General features: G+C 39.1%; 1 protein-coding gene across 1 annotated transcript in view; it reads right to left on the bottom strand.

Annotated features, from left to right (window-relative positions):
• Positions 1 to 19,246, bottom strand: part of GAD1 (glutamate decarboxylase 1) — a 36,541-nt gene that overhangs the window by 2,200 nt on the left and 15,095 nt on the right. Inside the window, exons 5-15 of the mRNA XM_065412863.1 lie at positions 17,732 to 17,822; positions 13,091 to 13,203; positions 11,714 to 11,829; positions 11,524 to 11,603; positions 11,262 to 11,316; positions 9,998 to 10,114; positions 9,638 to 9,702; positions 5,125 to 5,203; positions 2,972 to 3,121; positions 1,395 to 1,502; positions 366 to 455 (exon numbers count right to left, since the gene is read on the bottom strand). Of these exons, the coding sequence (XP_065268935.1) occupies positions 366 to 455; positions 1,395 to 1,502; positions 2,972 to 3,121; positions 5,125 to 5,203; positions 9,638 to 9,702; positions 9,998 to 10,114; positions 11,262 to 11,316; positions 11,524 to 11,603; positions 11,714 to 11,829; positions 13,091 to 13,203; positions 17,732 to 17,822 (1,064 nt within the window). The remainder of the gene's footprint in view (positions 1 to 365; positions 456 to 1,394; positions 1,503 to 2,971; positions 3,122 to 5,124; positions 5,204 to 9,637; positions 9,703 to 9,997; positions 10,115 to 11,261; positions 11,317 to 11,523; positions 11,604 to 11,713; positions 11,830 to 13,090; positions 13,204 to 17,731; positions 17,823 to 19,246) is intronic.

The following is a 19,246-nucleotide window of genomic DNA, read 5'->3' as shown; positions in this document are numbered from 1 at the left end:
GACAGATGTGGACTGAAAGGGACATTATTCTTGTCACTTCCACCCATCACTGAAAAGCAGCTGTGAAAATGATAAGAATCATTGTCAAGAATCATGACAATCTCAGTGAGCAGCTGCCAGGGTCCTGCAGGAAACAATTATTTTTGGAAATACCATGTGTTGACATTTCCAGAACAACGATTTTACAGAATTCCCCATTCCTTTGCTAAACGGAAATCCCAAATCTCCATCAACTCTATTTTGGAAACCTGGCTCAGAATCAGACTCATCAATCAGCACATGCAGAGATATGTTATTTTAGATAAATGGAACCCTTTGGCTTAGAAATGAATCAATATATTATACATTTAATGTGAGCTGCATACCCTATGTAGCTTTTCTCTTCTCTCCTCAGAGTCTGGTATGCCCCTGAGACTCTGAGGAATGTACCAGAAACATACATTTGTGTGTTCAGGCTGAAAAAAGAAAAAACAAACACATAAGTGAATAAACATAATAGGAATATATGGCTCACCCACACCAATCTCCTGAAGGACAATAAATTGTTATTGAATATTTTATTACAGAAGAGGAGTCCATACATTTTATTAAGGCTGTTAGTTCTATATATTAAGAAACAATAAATTCTGTATAATATTGCTACTTCAGTCTACTTGCAGCTGCCATCTTGGATTCACTTTGCATTGTCCCTTTTACAATATTCTAGAGTGCTGATGAAGTACAAACATTGTTCAACACTTATGCAATCTTAAGAGGATGTCCCTTCCAAGATTCCAGTGCCAGACAGCCCCCAGTAGTATTCAGTGACATCCTACACAGATAGGTCTGTCTTTTGGTAACTAATTTTCCTCCTCTTAGTAAGTGAAGAGACAAAGCGTGTATCAACCAAGACTTTATGCAGAGGCACCAGCAGCAGAGGAGGTAGCAGCTTTCAGAGAACCAGGAGTGACAACCTCTGGAATGTCAGCATGAATAGGCTTTATTAAGGCCATCTTCATACCCTAATCTGAGAAGCCAAACCAGTTCCTCTGCACTACATCCTTATGGGAATCTGGCTCTTTGTTGATAAATACCATCTGAAGTGTTCAGCTTGTGGCCCAATACAGTCCTTTAAGGTGAAAAGAAAAGAAAAGAAAAGAAAAGAAAAGAAAAGAAAAGAAAAGAAAAGAGGGGAGGAATCCCTGTGTTCATAATTGAAATCCATATAGAAGTTCAGTATGTGTCTGGCCAAAAGTCTGCCCAGATGTCAGTGGCCATGTTGTTCTTTTTCACACATAACATGAGCTCTTGAGAAACCTAAAGAAATTTCAAGATTGCTCCAAGAAATGTATACAAACTTGGTTCCCAGATTTCAGGTTACATGAAAAATATTTGTGGTCTATGTAATGACTTACCTCTCCATCAAAAACCATCTCATATTCTTCCCTGTTTTTAATTTTAGTATAGAGGTACTCTGACAATTCCAGACATTTGTTGATCTGATTTTCAAATCCTACTGTACCCTATTTTAAAAAGAAAATGTTTTATTAGTTAAAAAAGTTTCCCCCCTCTGTTTCCCCCGGAACGCCGGGCAGCCAGGAGGTGCAGTCCAAGTGCCAGGTGGGCGGCGCAGCCCTGGCCCCAGTGCCAGCTGTCCCGAGTCCTAGTTGCAGGCCGGCCCATCCCAGCCCCAGCCAGCCTGGGCCACGGAAGAGCGACGGGAACTGAAGGAAGGGGCCTGGGGTGGAGCCTGGATGGAGCCATGCCAGGCTGTTTGGGGATGCACAGTCTCCCCTGGCCTATGATACCCACTGCCCAGGCTCTCAACCACAAAAGAGAATGTTTGTAGTGAGGTTGGTCTGCCAAGAGAGGGCCACAGTGTGGACCAAATGACTGCTGATTTTGTCAAAGAAAGCCAAAGGCACTGAAAACACATGCTAGACTGATTTTTAGAAGGCCAACTGATCTATGGGCGACTCAGGGTTGACAGGGTTCTGTAGTCAGTCAATGGTGATTAGTATTATACATATAATATTTTCAAGTTATGGGTCACAGTTCAATTTTAATTAATCATTGGTGGATTTATGTCCTGGAGCTGCAGCCCCAAAAAGATTTGATTTGGAGAAAGAACTGGTATTCAGTGTACTCAGAACTGCCACCAAATTTGTGTTGGATACCACAGTAATTGGTAAAATGAACACAAGAAAAGATAATTTAGGATGTTCCAATAATTCTTCATGCTTTTGCAAATCTGAATGTTAATATTTTATTCAGTTGTATTTCCTTTGCTGCAGTATTTTTAAAGACACTCTGATAACTCAGAGAAAACTTTGAAAAAATATTTTGTTTAGAAAACAGAAATAGAGAAGTATACTTGTTATTTGCTTCCCTCGCTCTTAATATTAAAGAAATTTGTAGTAAACAAAAGCTTTTATTCATCAGAGGTTATGTGCTGCTTAATCCTCCTCTGAAGTCAAAATCCTCTTTATATAATTTTAGAGTGTGCCACAGGAATAATTATGATTTTATAAAGGATTAGATTGTGGCCACCTTATCAACTGAATCACGCATTTAGGTAATTTTGCCTGACTGAGCACTGCAGGAATGGCCACAGAGTATTACAATTTCATGTAGAGAAATAGAGAGCAAGAAAGAAGTATTAACAGGAAGAAAATGTGTTTACCTGCAAATCTGGGCCGCGATCCCACAAATACTTATGCATGTGCTCAACATTAGTCACATGAGAAGCCGCATTGATTTCAGTGTGATTAATGTTAAGCATGAGCCTAAGTGTTTGCTGCCTCAGAGCCTTGGGAACCAATCCTGCTGTCCTTTGTCAGGCAAAGCTCTTCATAGAACCAAACTTTGTTTTCTAAGTTTTCCATAAAGTCCAAACAACTCTTTTAAAGAAACAATGTAGGTATTTTCTCTCTTACATACACACAAATTAAATATATTTCTGAGTCATTTTAATTGGACATTTATTGTTTACCTTAGCTTTCCACATCAACCAGAATTTGAAAATGTCCACATGACGACCACATTGTATTGCTTTATCTCCAGTGTCATAGGATATATCATATTGTTTATCTTGCTGGAACAGATATCCTGCACACATCTGATTGCAACCTTGAAGTATACCCTATTATGAAAAAGCAAATATATATAACACATATGTAAATATAAATATATCCATTGAATATATATAAACAAACATATATTGTAAAAAAATTGTGCTTTTAGGGACCACATTTTCAGATACTGACCTGCTTTTGAGGGCACAAGCTGTAGACATAATTTTGTGCTCTCAAGTTGGTCATTTAGATGTCTAAGTTCCTGATTATTCAAGTGGTGAAGCTGCATGCATATCACACTGAGACATTACATGCATATCACACTGAGATAAAAATAAGTTTTAACAATACTTAAAAATAATATTACTGAAAATGCCAGCCTAAATGTATTTGAATTCTTAGTATTCCAAACAAATGTTTCCTGCCTTATACTCCTGGATTCTAGAATTTGAGACTGCTTTTTCTTAGAAAATAAGACTTTTAAGAGTTAATTTTTCATTGTCATTTTCTTTGTTGCTATACGTTTATATTGAACTGTGAGACTGCGTAAGCTCATTCTGGTGCATAAATTAACTTAAAGTGTGGAGGAAGGCTTCAACTCCATTTAGGGCCCAACTCCATTTAGGGCCCAACTCTTACTAAACATCAGTAATAAGTATGAGCATAACTGGGCCCATACTAGACACATCTAGTATGCTTTAACAATAAAAAGAAAAAGAACTGTTCTACTTCTTCACTAGCTCAATTAGTAATACTATTTTTCCTTGACTGCATATGATCTATACCAGGGGTAGACAACCTATGGCATGTGTGCCAAAGGCAGCACGTGAGCTGATTTTCAGTGGCACTCACACTGCCCGGGTCCTGGCCACCAGTCCGGGGGGCTCTGCATTTTAATTTAATTTTAAATGAAGCTTCTTAAACATTTTTAAAACCTTATTTACTTTACATACAACAATAGTTTAGTTATATATTATAGACTTATAGAAAGAGACCTTCTAAAAATGTTAAAATGTATTACTGGCACGCGAGACCTTAAATCAGAGTGAATAAATGAAGACTCGGCACATTGCTTCTGAAAGGTTGCCGATCCCTCTACACAGTAATATAAAGAGAAACCAAAGTTCTCATGTTCTGAATTATAATATTAAGAACGTAGACTATACTTTCATCTTTAGATCTCAAAGCACTTTACAAAGGAAAGCAATTATCCCCATTTTATGTTGGGGAAACGGAAGCACCGAGAAATGATGTGATTTGTCCAAGGTCACTCAGTAGGTCATGGCATGACTAGAACTGAGGCCTTCCAAGTCCCACTCTTGTGATATATCCAGTCGACCAGTGTTTCTTAACCTTTTTGATGCCAGGGACCAGCTTGCTGCCTTCCTAAACTGTGTCAGTGAGCTCTCAGGGACCAGCACCAGTCTACGGACCGGTTGTTGAGAAACATTGCACTAGAGACTAGACCACGCTGCCTCTCTAAGTACCCATTTCCAAGACTGGTAGTTAGACAAGTTAATGGAAATTAGAAAGATTAAAATGTCCTGCTCATAGATGATAATATTCACATATTGAAAGAGAAGTATTTGGATCCTAATCCTGCTCCAATTGATGACGAAGTCCTAAAATTGCTTCTGGAGTAGAACAAAAAGTAATGTGGCTGCTTTCCAACAAGATTTTAAACTCTTAAGCCACTTGTGCAATGCAAAATGTTTGCTGTTTATTTTTAAAGCCTAACATTTGTCCAATTATCAAGTCACAGGGTGCATGTACAATGTTTTATAAAAACACAAGGCCAGATCCTCAGCTGGTATACATCAGCATGATTCCACTGACATCATTGAAGCAATCTGAGGATCTTGCCCCATGGTGTTTACTATGTTAACCAAAAGCTGAAAAAGGAAAAAGTACTTACCTCCTCCTCCTCCAAATAAAACAAACATAAATCTACCCAACTTTTCCCTTCAGAAAGAAGCCTACAAAGAAACAGGCCTTGCAGCATGTCCTAAAAAATCAGGGCTCATTTCACTAATTGTTCTATTGCAAGACTATCAAACAATATAAAACAGACCTTTTCCCGAATCAGAATGGCCGAACATTGTAACAAAACTCCCATCATCTTGTGTGGATTCCATGTGACCGAATTGGCTCTGCAAAAGAATTATGCCCTCAGAGTAGATATGGAAAACAAAGATAAACTTACACCACTGTAAAGCCAGTGTAATGACAAGAGAATTGTCATAAACAGGTTAGGTGTTTTGCCTAATTGATCTAACTATGGAGGGTATCAGTGTCTTTGATGTCACCTTTCCCAGATGTGCTGCCTAGGAAAGCAGTTCTTCCAGGATTGATATTACTGTGTCAGACAATAGTGATTACTTGGTATTGTAATTAATGTCAACTAATTAGTGTCAAACTATGCTGATTACTTGATATTATAACTTTATTCCCAGAAGAATCACCTTCTGGAGACAGCACTAACAGGAATAACAAAAACAGCACGACAGCTTCGATTAGTTCAAAGTATCTGCAGGTGGGCAGGGAATTATGGAGACATTCTCACACTCCAGGTATCTGTAGTTCTTTGCTAAATGGCTGGTGCTGTTATAGTTCTCCAGTAGGAAAAGAAAAGAAGCTGCTAATTCATACCTACTTTTCCAGCTAAAGCTCTAAGGGATCTTTTTCTTGTTAATTTGTCAAACATATAGGTTGTTAAGAGGCTATAAAAATCCCTACAGTGCATGCCAAACATATCATGTATAAACTTTTTAGGCTGAGTCAATGAATATACAAGATCAGTTAATTTACTTGCCAAGCAGGTGAGATGTCCTGTGTTTTAAACACACTATCCTAGATAATTTCAGGGTGTTGCTAGAAGAAATGTTCCAACATTTTGCTACTACTGCCCTCTCCATTCCATCTTATTAACTACTGAATATCCCCTTGTGTAACTATGTATTTAGATTCTTTAAAGAGAGAAAGTATATAGTATGGGTGAGATTTTTCATGGTATTTGCCTGGGTGCACACAGGGGAAGGACAATTCAAAGAGTCGTTCTCTTTCCTTGCATCCCCCTCTCAAGGGCCAGAAATAATCATAGTCCCTGCATTCTGGGGAGCACAGTGACTGGTCCACCCTAGTGGCCACAAATGGAGCAGGTGTGCCTCTGCTACCAGAGCTATCTCAGGGATGGAGAATGGAGCACATCCACCAAAGGACTAGCACAGCATGTGTGGTCACCCTGCACCTCTGGGAACTCGTAGTCCCTCCAGGAACTCCTCTTTGTGTAATGCCGTCCGATACAGGCCCTGCATGCATAGAGCACAATCTGACCTCTTTGCATAGAAACCAGACTTTGTATGGGATGTGATTTTTTTCAAAAAAAGTTCAATGGCATATTAGAAGAAACATTTAGGAAGTAGAATTTATTTGTTATATTTTCAACTGGTGAGATATGGTCTCAATTTACCACCTGTGTTACAGAATCTGATCTTTATGTCTCAAAAGCATGAGAGAATTTTAAGTAGTTTTCTCAGGGACATATTAAAAAATAAAAAAGGGGGATATTAGGAGGGTTTTAACATAAGGGCACCATTCACTGCCTTGTACAATAAAAGGGCATACTAGGATAGCTCATTCAGGACCTGTCTCCATGGCAGAAGGCCATTCAGAGCATGTATGTATTTTTGGGTATACCAAGTCTGGCTAGAGTGCTAACAGCTCCCAGCTGGGGCCTGCGGCAATCAGTTATGCAGCATGTGTCTTCTACCAGTGACTGCAGATCAATGTGGTTTATTATGGTGAGAAAAATCACAGCACCCACTGGGACCTGCTGTTTTCAGTCACTGCTTAGAGTTGGGATTTAATGATTAGCCCCAGCTGCCCTCAGGTCAGCATCAGTGTGCCAGATTCTGTCCTGATTCACCAATGGGTTGAATAGGGTGTAAGGGCAGAATTTGGCACTATAGTTCCTCAGTGGACCTACTGCCATAATAAGAGTGGCTGGCCAACTCGATTGGCCAGTGGTTAGACCTGGGTTTGTGTGGCTCAGTTTCTTTGTGGTTTCCCTGCCAAGTGCTTCATACTGCTTTCTTGATCTCTGCACCAGGAGGGTCCACATTATTTCCCCACCCACCACCTCATTCTTTATCCTATTTTTGCTGGTTATTTGCTATATATGCTAAATTTCCCACTGGTGGGAAATTTTGGCTTTTACAAGTGCTTATGTTTCATTGTTTCCTTTTATCATGCTACATTAAATCTACCTTTGTGCCCTGGGAATTAGAAATGACTACCTCTAGGGTATGGAAGGAATTTTGTGCTAGGCTTTTCCATGCTAATTTGGCTGGCCAGGGGTAGATTTTACCTCAAATGCCTTTTTGCTTTCCTTGGGGATTCAGATATCTTGCACATATTAATGGTGCACCTTGTATGGTGTCTGGGTATGCAGCACTTTTCTGATTTACATGCATATGGGCAGTCCTTGCTGATAGAGCAGTATCCACTGGGGCCAAGTGAGTCAAGAGACAGACCCTCACGTAGGTTAAGGCCTTGCCGTCATTGGATGAGAGCCATACCTGTGGAAAAGTCTGCTTATTATACTAGACTGGACCATTGTTGAGGTATGGATAAGCTTGGAAATACAGAGGGGGTCTGTCTTATGACACAGTCTGTGGACCAAGACAGTGCCCTGATGATGCAGGTTACCGGCACATGAGTCTGGGTCAAGTTCAGCAAGAACTTCCTGCCTGTTTTAAATTTGGTTGATTTGAATCAAGGTTATTCAGTAAAGGTCAGATCCTTGCCTCAGTGAACATCTAGATGAATGGGGCTGTGTAATAGGGAATGTCATAAAGGCCCATGGAGGCAAGGTATATTTCCCACAGACCATTCTCTGGACACTACAGTAGCCTTAGGCTTTCAGTAGCCCTCACAGCACTTGTGTCCGTGCTGTAAAGAGGGAATAGCTTTTGGACCAGTGTATTTACGGAACCACTAGTCACACCTCCCAAGTCCCCTGCACATTGAGGTGCAGTGACTCTGTGATGCTGTGCTGCAGGAAGACCCCTATTTGAGCTCTACAAATCTTTCTACCCCTGCATAATGGAATGGTACCAGCTCTGCTGTCATTGCCCTTTTCAGCCATGGAGAGGGAAGATCTGTCCCCAAAAGCTGCTGCCATTGTGACCCCACATGTGTCCCTCTAGTTCAGGGGTGGGCAAACTACGGCCCACGGGCCACATCCGGCCCTTCAGCTGATTTAATCTGGCCCTCGAGCTCCCACTGGGGAGCAGGGTCTGGGGCTTGTCCCGCTGCCACGCTCCTGCCAGGAGTGGGGTCAGGGGCCACTCCGCGAGTCCCCCCTCCAGCTCCTACGTTTAGGAGCAGCCAGGGGGCTCCACATGCTGCCCCCTCCCCAAGCGCCGCCCCCACAGCTCCCATTGGCCAGGAACTGCAGCCAATAGGAGCTGCAGGGACGGCGCCTGCGGACGGGGCAGCGCACAGAGCCACCTGGTTGTGTCTCCGCGTAGGAGCTGGAGGGGGGACATGCCACTGCTTCCAGGAGCTGCTTGAGGTAAGTGCGGCCCAGAGCCTGCACCCAATCCCCCCATGCCCCAACCCCCTGACCCAGCCCTGATCCCCCTTCTGCCCTCCGAACCCCTCAGTCCCAGCCTGGTGCACCCTCCTGCACCCCAAGCCCCTCATCCCCCGCCCCACCCCAGAGCCTGCACCCCCAATTGGAGCCCTCACCCCCCACACTCCCACTCCATGCCCCAGCCCAGAACCCCCTCCTGGCCTCCGAACCCCTCGGTCCTGGCCTGGACACCCTCCTACACCCCAAATCCCTCATCCCCAGCCCCACCCCAGAGCCCGCACCCCCAGCCAGAGCCCTCACCCCCTCCTGCACCCAAACTCCAATTTCATGAGCATTCATGGGTCCCCATACAATTTCCATACCCAGATGTGACCCTCAGGCCAAAAAGTTTGCCCACCCCTGTTCTAGTTGATGTTGAGATCATTGGCTCTCATTTATAGAAAATTCATCTGTAGCTAGAATAAAGGCTCAATAATTACTGGAAGTGATTGCAAAGAGCTTCCAGGTGAGGATTCCCATAACCTTCCCCCCCATACACACACACTCTTTCTCTCTCTTTCTCTCTCAAATCCCTTCCCAGGATTCCTCTTTTTTTCCCCACACCAAGTTTAGCCTTTTAATCCTTATTCTCAAGGCCCAGACCATCTTAAATCTCATTTCCTACAGGTCAGCCTGTCCTCTCTCTTTAGTTTTCCCATTGTGCCTCCTTTGAAGTTACACTTTACTCTTGGAACTGTCTCCCCTCCTCCTATTTGCTAAACAATCTCCCTGTCCTCCTTCAAACTTACCTTTCACTTTGCCTTCCATCACTGACCTCCTCTCCAGTGCAGTTTTCAACCCCCTGTTCAACCTTTTATTGTTTGTGTTGTTTCTGTTTAATTTACAGTGTAAGCTCCTCGAGGCAGGGACTTTGTCCTTTCATACATTTGTGAAAGATCATGTACAACTGCATAAATAAATAGCAACACCAATAAACCGTGTGCAGTACCTTTCTATTCCATTCAGCTTATGACGATGCTTCCTGGACATTAGAAGTCCACCTCCCCAAGCAGCCTGAAAGTGTTGGAAGAACAGGTAAAGAGTCAGTATTTTTGAAAAGTCTATAATATTTTAGTTTACCACGCACCCAGCCCTTTAAACCCTCTGACCACTGAACTTCTAATGGAAGTTAAATGTGTGGAGGATTCTTAGGATGGGGCTCTATATCTATTTGCAATGCTCTTAAAATCAAAATCACAGGAAAGATGAGCACTGCTCAATAGTAAAGATTTAAATTCAACATGAAACATTTGCAGACTAGAATCCTCTGTCACTAGGATTAGTTTGAGCAGATTGTTCAGTTACTTACATCTACATGGAGCCAGAGGTTATATTTTTCACAAATGTCTGCAATCTCCTCTATTGGATCAAAGGCCCCGTACACTGTTGTGCCTGCGGTTGCATTTACATAAAGTGGAACATGTCCCTGCAATATAAATAATGCTGATTCAGTGTGAAATCTGGTCCATCTCAAAAATCAGACTTAAAAGTGATTTCAGGTGCTTCACCTGCCTCTGTGTCCCCGTGTCAACGTTTGTGGTTTAACTACTCAATTTTTCCATTTTTAAAAAAATGTTTTTGTCTCCATTGTTGCTGCATGAAAGACCCCCACAAACAACAATGAAAACTGATTCCCTGATTGGCGACATGGGAAATGGGGAAACTGATTATACAAAGTGCTGTCAAATGCACAAAGTAAAAAAACAAAGAAAAATTTGGTCTCTGATCTCTTTCAGTTATGGTACAGTTAGGAGACTCTTGTAACAATATTAAGCAAAAAATAAATAAATTAAAAATAAAAAAATTCAGACAGAAGTGTGATTTTAAGTTGACGGTTGTTCCTTTGATCTTTCTTGTATACAGAAGAATTTTAAAAGTGCAACTGCAAGTCGTATCAAACTGAGATGACTTTGAACTTCATTAAATACAATTTAACATATACCTATCTACTTGTTACTGGGACAGCATAGCTACAAAAATATATTTATTTAATATGCAAGCTACAGCTTATTTAGAATAGGTACTCTTGAACACCAACTTTTGAAGATTCCTCTTCACTGCTTTACAAAACATTAATTTGTTATTTTATTGATTTTTATTTAAATATAGGATTCCTCACATGGAAAATTAAAATTAACGTTTAAAGGGACCAATCCTACAAACCCACCCTTGAAGTCAATAGGAATTCTGAAGGATTAGCCCTCAAAAGGTTCTTACAATTTTGATATAATTTTCCATATTAATAATAATCTTTTTCAATTTTTCTAAAACAGAAAACTAAAAAGGAAAAATCGTAACCATTTAGGCCTTGTTCAGAAAGATATATGTGTATGTCAAGAGTTTGAAATAACTACATGAATTAAACAGTAAATGAAAACCAAGATTTGTAGATTATTTCTTGAACAGTGTAGAAATTTAGAGCTATACAACCAAAATTATCATTGTAGAATAAAATAGGTCTCTGATAGCGTCTAGAATAAATATTCTGATTGAATGTTATTCCTCATCCTCAAAGGGAAAAAGTAATAAATTCTTAATCTAAACATTAAACTACTAAGCTTTAAAATGCGTACCTTTTGCTTAGCTTCCAGAATTTTGGCTTCCAAATCAGCTGGTATTATTTTCCCTCTGTAATTATTGCAGAAACAAAAAGACAAAGAAAATTAAAAGATTGTGCACAAAAGAGTATCAGCTACAGCAGAAATAATTTAATGGGATCTTTTCAACAGATCATTAGCAGCTTGACACACTGTACTGAACCAGTTCTTAAGCACAATAAAACAAATTTAACAGATGAACACATTTAATATATCAAGAACTTAACATTCACCCTACCTTTTATTGCATTTTATCAAAATCACATTGTCTGTTCCAAACCCAAGTGCAGCCCCAGCTTTCTTTATTGAGTAGTGACTCTGCAGGAAAAACATACACAGCCTTAATGGTGGAATAGTCACTTATCTGAATGTCTTAAAAACATTTGGCAATATATTAACAACAACAATTAGCAGTGTGTTGAACTCACATGTTCCGAAGTGAAGAGAACCAGTTTAGGAACTGCAGCCATGCCTTTAGTTTTGACTTCAGGGAAATACTTGTAGCGAGCAGCCATTACGCTGTACATATTGGATATAGCCCCTCCTATAAAAAAGCACATAATAAAACATTGAAAATGAGAAAAGCAATCTGACCTTTTATAGAACAAAGGCATATCAATATCATTTGTGCAATGTAGTGAAAACTTCAGTGAAGTATGAAAGAACAAATTACTGAGATGCATGGTTATCTGTCAGGAAGGTCTAAAAGACAGACCTTTTAAGAATCCATATTGGAAGTCAGAATTTCTTATTTATCTCCCCTTCTGATTGTTAATATTTCTGTAACACATTCATTAGATGGTCAGTGTTCAATATGCTGCACTTGGGAATGAGGCCCACAACCTCACTTAACAAGAATAGCAACTTCATACCTAATTCCTGACACTGAAGACCTATAATAGACTCTAAAACAGCTTTCCTTAAACATTACCATTAACCAGTGCATTAGGCCAGACCGATTTGTGTCTTTTTCCTGCATAGGGGACTAGGAACTTAGTGAGTTTGCATTCATGGGTTTTGTGCTTGGGATTTGTCCTCCATCTTCTGAAACAAGAAGGGGATTAGTCCCCCAAAACCCACACATCTCAGGAATCCTGCTAGAAATGAGGGCCATCAGCAAAGAGGCCATGCACCTTTGCACTGCTTCCCAGCCCCCTCTGCCACTGACCATTGTCCCTATGCTCCATTCATGGAGTGGGTTCAGAGCATGGAGTGGAGTGATAAGAGAGGTACTTTGGACGGGGCCAGCATAATCATACTCTCAGATTCTCTGCAGGTTTCCGGGGAGATGATGCCATAGAAAGTGGCCATCCTCCAGTCCCTCACCTAGAATCCAAATCCTTATTGATCACCCATAGAGCTGCATCTATGAATTTGAGAAAGGGGAGGATGATGTGGCAAAGACAGCATACTCCTCGTCCACGACCTCCAGCCCAGATCTGCACCTAAATATGTGTCAGGATTTTTAGAGGTGTGGGCTGTCAGCCAAGGATATGTAGTTGCTCAACACCTCTGGAAATTAGGCACCTAATATGGATTTTGGTACCTAACTTTAGGACTAAAGTTTGAAAATTTTGGCAAAGTTTCTGAATAGTTATATTCATAACTATACTAAAAGATGAAAACTGCATATGAATGTTTTTAACCCTTTATGGGAAGTTTGAAAGAAACAAATGCTTTAGGTGGACCATTATTAGTTTTAAAACTCAGACACTGCGTTTTCTATTACAGTACTTACATGAATGTATGCATTCAGCTACAGGCGATATTTATCTCAACTTGTCAAAAGTGAGACTAAAACCTACCAGGTGAGAATATTCCATCACCATCTTTATTTGACCATCCAATAATCTCTCTCATCTTTCGAAGCGTTATTTGCTCCATGAGGACAAAAACAGGTGCAATTTCATATGTAAACCTGAGTGGATAAAAAAAAAAACCTGATACATAGTTCACATTCCAAAATGCACATAAATGCTGAATCTTTGATCCTTTGTGAAAATGTTTAAGACTCATAACCAAATTGCCTGTGAATTCGGGACCTGATACTGCAGCTCTTACTCAAGCAAAACTTCCTGCAAGGCCAGTGGGAATATTTTGCAAGTAAGAACTGCAGTATTAGGCCCCATGTATGTTTTCTATTGTTTCTGCTAACCATTGATCAGAACGTTCTGTGTTTATACAATTTACAGTAATTACAACAATATTGACAGTCAGTACTATGCAAAATTAGACTGTAAAATATTTGGTTCACAGAGTGCCAGTTTCACACTTGTAGAATAGCATATTGTCAGAATTGTAGAGTTATGAAAACAGTAAGCATTAGACAGCTTACCACAAAGATAATTAGAAATATTGAACTAGGGCTCAAAAATCTAAATACAATTATTTATGTGGACATATTCTGCTAATAATCCCCAAGGACAATTTATTTCTACAATGCCATGCAATCAATATCTGTCAAGAGTAATTATAAATGATGATTTTCTAATTACCAATTACAAACAACAAGAGAGCAGTCAACTATTATATCCACCTAACGCAGACCAGAAGCATTGCATAGTCTAGTATGCCATATGTGTCATGGACAAAAATTTGAATTAGATTGATGGGCTATGCTACTCTGCTAGGTGACCAAGGAAGGCTTATTGTCAAATTACTATCAGTGTAAACAAGCTATGTGAGACTAGGTTTATTTTGAACACTGAAAAAAAAAAAGAATTTAGAATGGGGCAGAAAGTAACTAAATGTAAGGGGTGGGATTTTCAAAGGGGCTCAAGGGAGTTAGACACCTGAATTTCATGGGATCTGGGCATCTAAATTTCTTAGTTGCCTTTTCAAAACCCAGCCAAGGTCCTTAATGATATCCCTCTTCTGTCCTAGTACCAAGATGACATTGTTAGGATGTCCATTTAAGATGAGATAGGCTTTGTATTTTTGTCTATTCCTAGTTATTTTCAGTTTTGAAGAGTCAAAACAGTACATTTATTTTTCTTTAAATCATCAGAATTGCAACAGGGAATCACTTATAGTGGTGTTCTGGAAGTTGAGCATTGCCAGCGATGACAGAAATACAGAGTTTATAAATTAAGCTCCATCTGCAGTATATCCAGGAGCAAAGTTATAACATTGTTTTTATACATTGCAAATCTAGGGCCCAATCTTCCAGTCCTTATTTGGAAAAACTCCAACTAAAGTCCATGTGAATCCTCTAGTGTATAGGTCATTGAGGGCCTAACCCAAAGCCAATTGAAGTCAAAGGGATTTTTTTCCACTGATTTAAATAGCCTTTGGATTTGGCCCCGAGTACTTTCAAATGGAACTCCAAATACCTCCTGAAAGAATAAATTGCCTGTACACAGAGTACATAGCTATTAACAAGGTTTTTTTGTGTGTGTCATAGTAAGAGTATTCACAGAGAAAATTTTAAATAAGTCAAAATGAATTAATGCAATTGCTAGGGAAACTATTGCATGAGCCTGCAAAGATTCACAAAGAAATGATGGAAGATTGTGGATGATAAAAAAATCATAAGTCCAATACCCAAAGACTAAGGCTAAGATTTTCAAAATCACTTTTGGGATTTGGATGCTCTAGTCTATTCCCATTTATTTTTACCCTTAAGTGGGTACCCTTGACAATCTCAGCCTAAAAGTAAAAAATGTGTGCTGCCATGGAAAAACAACTCTTGTTATGAAATGAACTTCATGTGAATATGACCCTTGGAACTCTCATACTAATATAGTCTTTACAGATATCATTGACAGTGATTGAAAACATGGAAGGGTGGGGTTTTTAAAAGTACCCAGCACTAGCTTAATTCTGCTCCCACTGAAGCCAATGGAAGGTTTATCACTGACTACATGGGAGCAGAGTTAGATCAACACTGATCACTTCTGAAAATTCCACCCTAAATGTCTTATGAGTCATAATTTCAATTACTGATACTACTCTGGTACTCAATTTGTATATGTACATGGAGACTCTACTATGATTAACATGGCTTATCAGATTCATAATAACACCAACAAAATATAAAGATGGTAAGATGAAATTCTGATCACTCAAAGCCCATATGGGGAAAAAATATTCTGTGCAATTAATCAAAAGTATTTAGAGGTGTTTAGAGGTGGAAAAGAAAAATGGCAATAGGAAGATAATTTTGTCACAAGAATCCAATGTTACGTACCACATTACATGCTTCTCTAGCAGAACTAGGTTAGAACAATTTCTACATAAAGGTCATTCATTAACTCTTCTTCAGTGCTGGAAAGCTGCACTAACCAGAGAATCTATTCCCTAGAATGGATAGAAACTATATGATAATTTTAAGTAACCTTCTCTATTGATCTGTTTGAATCATATAATATTGTATAAACACGTCTTTAACAGTCTCTGTAATTACTGTGTTCTATTAAGCTATTTCATATTGGTCTTAAATTCTTGAAATATATTGCATTTTTCCATTGCACCGCTGAAGTAAGGAAACAGTCTATGTGATTTGTGTTTGATAAATCCAACACAAAAAGGGTAATCTGTGCAATTTTCATGCTTACAGAAAATCATTTTCTATATGTATTTAATATGTTTCTCTGTTTAAAGTGCAAATTGTCCAGAAAGGGTAAAGAACGTTACTGAGTTAAGCTATTTTAACAGGACAATTTTCTAAGTCAATCCAAGAAAAAAAATCCTTCATAATAATCACCTTTTTGAAATTAGATAAGTGAATGAAATGTTCTTAATAATTATTTTTAATATATACAGCCACACAGTATGCTGTCATAAGGTAAAACTCTGCATTGACGTATAGCTTGTGCAACCTAATTGACTTCACTGAGATTGCATGAGATGATAGTCAAGAAAGAATTTGGCTCACAATAAGTGTCATCCGCTTAATTTACCTGATAACTTTAAAAATAGAGTATGCTTTCTCCCTACACAGTAGTGGAATTTAAGCAAATTTTTTTTAGAAAATTAATCACATTTTTAATTTTAAAATGGTGTGTGTCATACTAAACAAATCATTCAACAGTCACATTACAAATTGAGTGTATAATGGGTTTTTTTCAATTATTTTTCTCATTTGACTCACTAATACAATTTTTTGAAAATACGAAATTAACTGGGAGCAGTATTATTAAAAAGAACTAGGTGTTTTTGAATTGAGTCTCTTATGTGGTTTCTTTGTTTCTGGAGTCACTGGATGGGCACATCTGGCAAAATACATACAGCAGCTAGTAATCAGCTATACCCAGTGAACCATTATCAATGGATGAAGGAAATGAAAATAATCTTCATTTTTCCATTTGCAGGTAAATTTCATTGCGCCCTACACATTAGCAACAACAAAGCTACATTTCCATGTTAGTGGCAGTTTTAGGTGAAATGAACACAGCCATAACACAATACATACACACATCCATTAAAGTCCTGAAATGGAAAGTGGTATTTGTTATCTGATAAGTATTTTGACTCCAAGCATGTCACACTTTTTGGAGCATACACAAATCAATACATAATTTAAAACTGCCCAAAGGCTTTTTTCCCCTCTCTGAATGACACTATTTGTTGTAGAAATACAGCAACACACCTTGAACTTAATTTTCACTTTCATTACATTTCAATGTAATGAATAATGGAGGGTAAATTATTAAATACAATCTAGGTCCAAAAGGTTATCTGTCTGATCCTGCCATACTCTGTATTTTAACTAATCTCAGTCGGGATAATTCCTTTATATTATCAAGTTAATTTTGAATGTTATGGTTTTTAATCCTTTTGACAGCTTTTCTGAAGCCTCTTAAAAGCCACTTATGTGATGACAGCTGAATAAAGAGGAAGCTAAGGGCCCAATCCTGCTCTCACTGAGGTCAATGGGAGCAGGAGCAGAATCAGGTCCATAAATAGTTTATGCTTTAGTGTTTGCATTAGGATAATTGCAAAATTATTAATTGGAAAGTCAGATCTTAACAAGAATGGACCCAAATTAGCTCAGGCAGAAAGAAAGAAAGAAAGAAAGAAAGAAAGAAAGAAAGAAAGAAAGAAAGAAAGAAAGAAAGAAAGAAAGAAAGAAAGAAAGAAAGAAAGACCATCTAAATTATAAGAGTTCTGGTTGTAACACATTGGGATAGATAAACAAAAATTTCTCCCAAAAGACGTTCCATCATTTGGTGTTGTATTATCAGAATGACTATAGTTTACTTACACTTTATTCTGGGATATTTGAGTTTGTGTGTGATAGTAATGCAAGATTTCCTCTTAAAATCTGTTGAAAGCTATAATTGTTTCCACTAGTTTATTGCTGCGTTATATAACATAAGAATGCATAGGACACGTAATACATTACATGGGACATCTTTATTATAAATGAGTTGCAGAAATCAGTCCTGGCAACCTGTATAATCATTAATCACAACAACAACAACAAAAAATAGGAGACTGCTTACATGTTAGTATTTGCAGTTGATGTCAGCCATTCACCAGCCAAGCCAATAATATCCAGTCCAGTGGAGAGCTGGTTGAAAAAACGAGGATGACCTGGGAAGATGATTGAAAACAATATAGCACGTCACATGCCTTTCATTGTTATCTTTGGCGGTTCATTTTTATTTCAGCAGTCACCCAAAGCCTGGCTTTATAAGACAAAATGTGTGGCACCAAGTAATACCTTTTCACAAAGTGAAAAGGTTGAATCTGTGGTTTATTCTGTTAGATGCCCCTAGAACTTCTATAATTGGGGTGGTGGTGAAGTGCAGGGGGATAACAAATTTCAGCACCAGTGGCCAGCAGACTTGGGTCATATTTGCATTTAAATAGAGAAAAGCTATGCAGAGTGTACTCCTGGGTCTCTTTAGATAAGCAATGGTTAGGGCCGCGAACAGTAGGCAGGCGGACCTGAACAGCCAAGAACTCTGCTCTTCCTTCTCTTGCATGAGTCTCTGCAATAAAGGAAAGTTTCGCTGGGCCTGATCCTGCTTGCACGGAATGGCATGATTCCCACAGACTTCAATGGGACAGGATCGGGGCGGGGCCCCTGAAAAGTTTTGAAAGAGAACATTCAGCTAAACTAAAACGAGGGTATTGCCCTAACTGTGAATTACTTCAGAGTCAGGCAGACCGCTGTATTTTAGCTGGCCTCTCTTTGCAAAGACAGAGTGAGTCCAAATATTAGACCAAGCCTGTTCACACCCCTAACACTAACAGGTGGTAATCTCTCCCGATCAGAAATCCTGAGCTCCCGAGGAGTACCCGGAACATATAATGCATAATGTAAAGCTCTCCCACATATTTATCAATTCATCGGGGAACTATGGTAAGGTTCAATGTTGGACATCAAAAAGGGACACGGGCACCTCGAATTTGGCCCAACATTTAGCTTGAAAACAAACAAACAAACAAAAGCCAAACTAAACAACCTCACCTCCCCTTAAAAAAACCAGTTTTTACAAAAAATTGAGCGATAGAAGTATTGCCATAGGATTTTTAAACATTCCGGTGGAAACAAATTTTAAAACAAATAAATATTCCTCTGAGTCTGTAGTGTTTGTATCCCCAACATTCTGGAAAACCTGAAGCAGACACGGACTACAAACTGACTATCGACTTTCATTGCCCCACCTCAATAAGAAATGTATACATAAACAAATACATACAACAAATACCATTAATAAGAAAAGGCAAATAAGAACTTTAGAATCATTGCAGTTGTAATAAATGGCCAAATCCTTCTACCACTGGAATCAACTGGCAGAACTGCCAGGATCAGGCTCTATAATCTTTAATGTACTGATTTTCACACCATCCCCATTTTACAGCTGGGGAACTGAGACACAGAAAGACAAAATGATTTGCCTAAAATCACACAAGAAGTTTGTGGTGGTCCGGGGAATTGAATGCTGCTCCCTCAAATCCTAGGCTAATAGCCTAGGCTATCCTTCCTTTTACGGGATCCTTAATATAGA

Source organism: Emys orbicularis, chromosome 11 (assembly GCF_028017835.1).
Source record: "Emys orbicularis isolate rEmyOrb1 chromosome 11, rEmyOrb1.hap1, whole genome shotgun sequence".
Lineage (NCBI taxonomy): Eukaryota > Metazoa > Chordata > Testudines > Emydidae > Emys > Emys orbicularis.
Note: the sequence above shows the minus strand (reverse complement) of the source record. Positions and strands in the feature narration are given on the sequence as shown.